The sequence below is a fragment of the Siphateles boraxobius genome, unplaced genomic scaffold (assembly GCF_051911475.1).
Source record: "Siphateles boraxobius isolate OS27281-9 unplaced genomic scaffold, OSU_SipBor_1 114, whole genome shotgun sequence".
NCBI lineage: Eukaryota > Metazoa > Chordata > Actinopteri > Cypriniformes > Leuciscidae > Siphateles > Siphateles boraxobius.
The window spans coordinates 60,001-67,500 of NW_027508716.1; the positions used below are offsets into that span (position 1 = coordinate 60,001).

At 50.2% G+C, this 7,500-nt stretch overlaps 1 protein-coding gene across 2 annotated transcripts in view; it reads left to right on the top strand.

Annotated features, from left to right (window-relative positions):
- The window catches only part of cpxm2 (carboxypeptidase X (M14 family), member 2), an 81,430-nt gene that overhangs the window by 49,626 nt on the left and 24,304 nt on the right, over positions 1-7,500 (top strand). Inside the window, exon 1 of one of the 2 annotated variants that reach the window (XM_077199719.1) lies at positions 972-1,090. The exons of the other annotated variant lie outside the window; for it this stretch is intronic. Coding sequence (XP_077055834.1) covers positions 1,037-1,090 — 54 coding nt within the window. The 5' untranslated portion in view covers positions 972-1,036. Of the gene's footprint in view, positions 1-971; positions 1,091-7,500 lie in introns of those variants that run through there. 2 annotated transcript variants of the gene reach the window in all.

Sequence of the window (7,500 nt, forward strand, 5' to 3'; positions counted from 1 at the left end):
TGTGTGTGTGTGTGTGTGTGTGTGTCAGAGTGAGTGAGTGTGTGTTTGTATCTTCTTAACCCTATTTTGCACCCATAATTGAGCTTATCCTGACAAAATCTCCCAAAATCCTCCTTTTGTGTGCGTCAAATTAAAATTATAATTCTTTTTAAATAAAGGGTGTTTTTTTGAGGGTGAGTCTGTGGATCTCTTTCTTTTTATTGTACAAATAACACAGTGGATATATGCATCACAAGAAAAAACACTTTAGAAAACAGGATAAGAAACTCAAGGAAGATTAAGGCAATAAAGTACATTTTCAAATAAGATAAACAGAGATACACTAGTGATTCACAAAACATCTAAAGTAATAGAAATTAAACATACAATAAATCAATAAAAACAAACAGAAATGTGTGTGTCGAGTAATAGTACCTGTGTAAATGCGCAGGTCTCCATCAGGTCCTGTAGGCGCCATCTGGACTCACTAACTTATCTCTCGCTCATCCTCCTCTTCATGATCTTCAGTTTCTCTTTCCCAGAGGATCGAGATGATGATGAAGATGAAGATGATGGTGAAGATGATGATGATGAAGATGATGATGATGACGATGATGATGATGATGATGGTGAAGAAGACGATGATGGTGGTGAAGAAGATGATGATGATGATGATGATGATGATGAAGATCTGAGGACAGAGACTCTTTCAGCTTCAGAGTAAAACACGTGGCTGTTTGTTTCGCACAATTGTGACTTTTTGATGTTGAAATCATGATTTGATGATTTTTGATTTAATGTAATATATAATGTTTGTTCAGATTCATTGCCTTTATAGTGACACTGGCAGAGCAGAAGTAAACTCTAAAAACTGAATTTGTTTTATTTTTAATGTCTATTCAACGCAAGTTTAAGAGTGTTTGTGACCATAATCCATCAGTCCAGCAGGGGGAGGCCTTGATCAGGACTTCATTCTCACCAAACAGGAGAAAAGAAAGATGTTAATCCGTGTGATGAAGATGAAGATGATGAATGCCCTGCGCGTGCTCGTCTGCTGATGACGATCTGCGCTGTCTTCACTGAGGTCCGCTGCGGGTTCACCTGTTCACAGGTGAGGGAAACATCACTAATGCTGCATCTTCTGAACGATTGTTCTGGGATCATGTGAAGCTTCTGGAGTTGAATATGTGCGTTCAGTGTTTGCAGTGAATGATGGGGAATAATGGAGCAGTTTAAAGCTGAAAGGAATGTGTCCCCTGACCTTCATCATCATCATCATCATCATCAACATTCCATTCCATTCCATCATTCTTCAAACATGAGATCGTTACTTTTAAATGTTCTTTCAACGTTCCAAAACAAAACAAAATTCACGTTTAAAAAACGCTAGACGAACAACTGAAACGTTTCAGAAAAACACCTTTAATGACCGATGTTTAAATAATGTTTTTGTGCTAACGTTTAGAGAACATTATTAAAGAACAGATTATTTTGAACAAACGCGACTGGAAGAACGTCCTTTATTTCTACACGGGCTTTATAATGAATGTGAAGCGAGTTTCCATCAGGATAACAAAAAGTGTTTATTCTGCCTTTATCGCACTGAATTACTGAAAACTGCACATCATCACACAGCTGACAGCTATATAAAAATACTATAACCTATATCCAACTTTATGAAGAGCTGTGGGGTCATTTATAAATAAAAAGATATATTAAAATAGTATAAAATATAAAACACAAGATGATAAAATTGTAGGCTACACTCGTAAAAGGTAAAATAGTTGTGTGTGTGTGTGTGTGTGTGTGTGTGTGTGTGTGTGTGTGTGTGTGTGTGTGTGTGTGTGTGTGTGTGTGTGTGTGTGTGACTACATATCATCTAATCTGACAAATGCAACATGAAGATATTAAGATATTATAAACATTATCATCATGATTTTGGTTTAGAGTTGCAGGTTTTGAAGGTTTAAATCCGCAGTTTAATTCAGGAAACGAGTGATAAGAGCCGAAGAAACCCGAGCGTCTGCTGGACGCCTGACCATCTGATCGCCTGCAGACCCCATTCATCATTAATACATTTATCAAATTAATTACTGAGAGAAGTCTCGGAACAGTGGCGGACTTCATGGCTCTCCGGCTCAGCTTTCGGGATAATGAGAATAAAGCAGGAGCGACTCCACACGACAGAGAGATGATGTGCAGGAATCCAGAGGGAAACAGAAATATGGCATTGTTTGGTGACGAGAACAAGTGTGGCTCTGTCTGACTCAATTCAATTCAATTCAAATGAGCTTTATTGGCATGACTTGTACAGTATTGCCAAAGCATTGGCCATTACACATGCAATCAACAAATAATCACACAAAAAAATAAAATATAATAAAATAAATAAAAAAATAAAAAAAATGTATGAATACATTTTTAACATTTAAAACACATTTTTTTTACGTTTGTACCAACGTTCAAACAAGATCGAAACAAAAAATTCTGACTTTAGTTTTGTCCACTGGCTGACTCTCGTAGTTTGTGGCAGGCTGTTACATACTTTGCTGCTGTTGTGATTGAACAAGAGTTTTCTCCCAAAATATCACTTAATTTTTCCGAATTTGGTAATGCCATAAAATTGGAATCTAGTGAAATAGTCCGATCTAATGCTGTTATAGTGATCACAGTGTATCAGGAAGTGTTCTTCTGTCTCAACCTCGCTCTGAGAGCACAGAGAACACACACACACACACACACACACACACACACACACACACACACACACACACACACACACACACACACACACACACACACACACACACACACACACACACACACACACACCTCTCTCTACAGCCTCTACAGACTGTGCTCACTCAGCCTGTATCTGGTTAAGGTCTTTCTCAAATTATGCTCTTTCACACAGCTCAGGTATTCTGCTGGTTTATAATCTCTTTTCAGGAGTAAATAGAGTTCCATCTTCTTTTGTAATTCAGTAGCATCTTTCCAATAGGTGATGTAATTTTGTTTTTGTAATTGTATAATTTGGTTGGGCCAGATAGTGCTGTGCTGGTCTGGCTGTAGTTTCAGCATCAGCTGTGAGAGTGCGCTCCGGTGCCGGTTCTGCTCCTGACACCGCAGGGCTTCAGCCTGGTATGAGCTCGGGTCACTGCGCTCCGGTGCCGGTTCTGCTCCTGACACCGCAGGGCTTCAGCCGGTATGAGCTCGGGTCACTGCGCTCCGGTGCCGGTTCTGCTCCTGACACCGCAGGGCTTCAGCCGGTATGAGCTCGGGTCACTGCGCTCCGGTGCCGGTTCTGCTCCTGACAGCGCAGGGCTTCAGCCGGTATGAGCTCGGGTCACTGCGCTCCGGTGCCGGTTCTGCTCCTGACACAGCAGGGCTTCAGCCGGTATGAGCTTGGGTCACTGCGCTCCGGTGCCGGTTCTGCTCCTGACACCGCAGGGCTTCAGCCGGTATGAGCTCGGGTCACTGCGCTCCGGTGCCGGTTCTTCTCCTGACACCGCAGGGCTTCAGCCGGTATGAGCTTGGGTCACTGCGCTCCGGTGCCGGTTCTGCTCCTGACACCGCAGGGCTTCAGCCTGGTATGAGCTTGGCTCACTGCGCTCCGGTGCCGGTTCTGCTCCTGACACCGCAGGGCTTAAGCCAGTGTGAGCTGGGGTCACTGCGCTCCGGTGCCGGTTCTGCTCCTGACACCGCAGGGCTTCAGCCGGTATGAGCTCGGCTCACTGCGCTCCGGTGCCAGTTCTGCTCCTGACACCGCAGGGCTTCAGCCGGTATGAGCTCGGGTCACTGCGCTCCTGTGCCGGTTCTGCTCCTGACACCGCAGGGCTTCAGCCGGTATGAGCTCGGGTCACTGCGCTCCGGTGCCGGTTCTGCTCCTGACACCGCAGGGCTTCAGCCTGGTATGAGCTCGGGTCACTGCGCTCCGGTGCCGGTTCTGCTCCTGACACCGCAGGGCTTCAGCCGGTATGAGCTCGGGTCACTGCGCTCCGGTGCTTGTTCTGCTCCTGACACCGCAGGGCTTCAGCCGGTATGAGCTCGGGTCACTGCGCTCCTGTGCCGGTTCTGCTCCTGACACCGCAGGGCTTCAGCCGCTATGAGCTCGGGTCACTGCGCTCCTGTGCCGGTTCTGCTCCTGACACCGCAGGGCTTCAGCCTGGTATGAGCTCTGGTCACTGCGCTCCGGTGCCGGTTCTGCTCCTGACACCGCAGGGCTTCAGCTGGTATGAGCTCGGGTCACTGCGCTCCGGTGCCGGTTCTGCTCCTGACACCGCAGGGCTTGAGCTGGTATGAGCTCGGGTCACTGCGCTCCGGTGCCGGTTCTGCTCCTGACACCGCAGGGCTTCAGCCGGTATGAGCTCGGGTCACTGCGCTCCGGTGCCGGTTCTGCTCCTGACACCGCAGGGCTTCAGCCGGTATGAGCTCGGGTCATTGCGCTCCGGTGCCGGTTCTGCTCCTGACACAGCAGGGCATCAGCCGGTATGAGCTCGGGTCACTGCGCTCCGGTGCCGGTTCTGCTCCTGACACCGCAGGGCTTCAGCCGGTATGAGCTTGGGTCACTGCGCTCCGGTGCCGGTTCTGCTCCTGACACCGCAGGGCTTCAGCCGGTATGAGCTTGGGTCACTGCGCTCCGGTGCCGGTTCTGCTCCTGACACCGCAGGGCTTCAGCCTGGTATGAGCTTGGCTCACTGCGCTCCGGTGCCGGTTCTGCTCCTGACACCGCAGGGCTTAAGCCGGTATGAGCTGGGGTCACTGCGCTCCGGTGCCGGTTCTGCTCCTGACACCGCAGGGCTTCAGATGGTATGAGCTCGGGTCACTGCGCTCCGGTGCCGGTTCTGCTCCTGACACCGCAGGGCTTCAGATGGTATGAGCTCGGCTCACTGCGCTCCGGTGCCAGTTCTGCTCCTGACACCGCAGGGCTTGAGCTGGTATGAGCTCGGGTCACTGCGCTCCGGTGCCGGTTCTGCTCCTGACACCGCAGGGCTTCAGCCGGTATGAGCTCGGGTCATTGCGCTCCAGTGCCGGTTCTGCTCCTGACACAGCAGGGCATCAGCCGGTATGAGCTCGGGTCACTGCGCTCCGGTGCCGGTTCTGCTCCTGACACCGCAGGGCTTCAGCCGGTATGAGCTTGGGTCACTGCGCTCCGGTGCCGGTTCTGCTCCTGACACCGCAGGGCTTCAGCCGGTATGAGCTTGGGTCACTGCGCTCCGGTGCCGGTTCTGCTCCTGACACCGCAGGGCTTCAGCCTGGTATGAGCTTGGCTCACTGCGCTCCGGTGCCGGTTCTGCTCCTGACACCGCAAGGCTTAAGCCGGTATGAGCTGGGGTCACTGCGCTCCGGTGCCGGTTCTGCTCCTGACACCGCAGGGCTTCAGATGGTATGAGCTCGGGTCACTGCGCTCCGGTGCCGGTTCTGCTCCTGACACCGCAGGGCTTCAGATGGTATGAGCTCGGCTCACTGCGCTCCGGTGCCAGTTCTGCTCCTGACACCGCAGGGCTTGAGCTGGTATGAGCTTGGCTCACTGCGCTCCGGTGCCGGTTCTGCTCCTGACACCGCAGGGCTTCAGCCGGTATGAGCTCGGGTCACTGCGCTCCGGTGCCGGTTCTGCTCCTGACACCGCAGGGCTTCAGCCGGTATGAGCTCGGGTCATTGCGCTCCGGTGCCGGTTCTGCTCCTGACACAGCAGGGCATCAGCCGGTATGAGCTCGGGTCACTGCGCTCCGGTGCCGGTTCTGCTCCTGACACCGCAGGGCTTCAGCCGGTATGAGCTTGGGTCACTGCGCTCCGGTGCCGGTTCTGCTCCTGACACCGCAGGGCTTCAGCCGGTATGAGCTTGGGTCACTGCGCTCCGGTGCCGGTTCTGCTCCTGACACCGCAGGGCTTCAGCCTGGTATGAGCTTGGCTCACTGCGCTCCGGTGCCGGTTCTGCTCCTGACACCGCAGGGCTTAAGCCGGTATGAGCTGGGGTCACTGCGCTCCGGTGCCGGTTCTGCTCCTGACACCGCAGGGCTTCAGATGGTATGAGCTCGGGTCACTGCGCTCCGGTGCCGGTTCTGCTCCTGACACCGCAGGGCTTCAGATGGTATGAGCTCGGCTCACTGCGCTCCGGTGCCAGTTCTGCTCCTGACACCGCAGGGCTTGAGCTGGTATGAGCTTGGCTCACTGCGCTCCGGTGCCGGTTCTGCTCCTGACACCGCAGGGCTTCAGCCGGTATGAGCTCGGGTCACTGCGCTCCGGTGCCGGTTCTGCTCCTGACACCGCAGGGCTTCAGCTGGTATGAGCTCGGCTCACTGCGCTCTTGTGCCGGTTCTGCTCCTTACACCGCAGGGCTTCAGCCGGTATGAGCTCGGGTCACTGCGCTCCGGTGCCGGTTCTGCTCCTGACACCGCAGGGCTTCAGCCGGTTTGAGCTGGGGTCACTGCGCTCCGGTGCCGGTTCTGCTACTGACACCGCAGGGCTTCAGCCGGTATGAGCTTGGCTCACTGCACTTTAGGTGCTGGTAGAACTTCACAGCTCTTTTTTGGATACTGATCAATACTGATTAGGGATATTGTCCTAATTCAGCTCTGCACGAGTTGTTTGGTGTCGCTCTGTTTACTTTTAGGATGCTTTTACAAATTTGGGTATGCAGAGTTTCAATTTCCTCTTTTTCCCATTTTGAAAAATCTTGGGTTTTTAGAGGTCCCCAATACCTCACTGCCGTACAGAGCAATTGGTTCAATTATTGCTTTTAGGATTTTTAGCCAGGTTTGAATTGGAATTTCATGTCGAATAGTATTTTTAATCAGCTAGAAGACTCTCATCGCTTTTGCTTTCAGTTCATTCACAGCCAGATTAAAGTTCCCTGTTGAACTCAGTTTTAGACCCAGATATGTGTATTCGTGGGTGTGTTGGAGGACTTGGTTTCCTGCTCTGAAGATGTATTTATTTTCCCTTCACCTGGATCTATTTTGAAAAATCATTATTTTGGTTTTTGTGAGGTTAATTTTGAGAGCCCACGTTTGACTGAATGTCTCTACGACGTCGAGGAGCTGCTGTAGTCCTTCTTTAGTTTGTGACAGAATGACTAAATCATCTGCAAAGAGGAGACATTTAACTTCTGATTCAGTCAGGGTTGGGCCGGGGGCAGGGGAATTATTTAAAGGGGTCATATAATGCCATTTTTGTACAAGCTAATATGATTCTTTAGGGTCTAAATTAAAAGTTTGTAATATACTTTAATTAAAAATTCTCATTAGTATTGTAAGAAAGCACTTATTTTACCTGGCCAAAAACAGCTCTGTTGTCAGCACGCCGTTTAAGTGTATGTGTCTTTAAATGATAATGAGCTTTCCTGACTCCGCCCCTCTGTTCTGCGTACACCGTGTGTAACACAATAACACAATAACAATAACGCATTGTTCATTATAAACGTGGGATTATGAATTATATTGAGAACGTCATACTTAGAAAACATGCCGTAATGTTCCCTGAGTGTAAACCTTAGCCGCATTCATCGTGAAGCAAGCGATT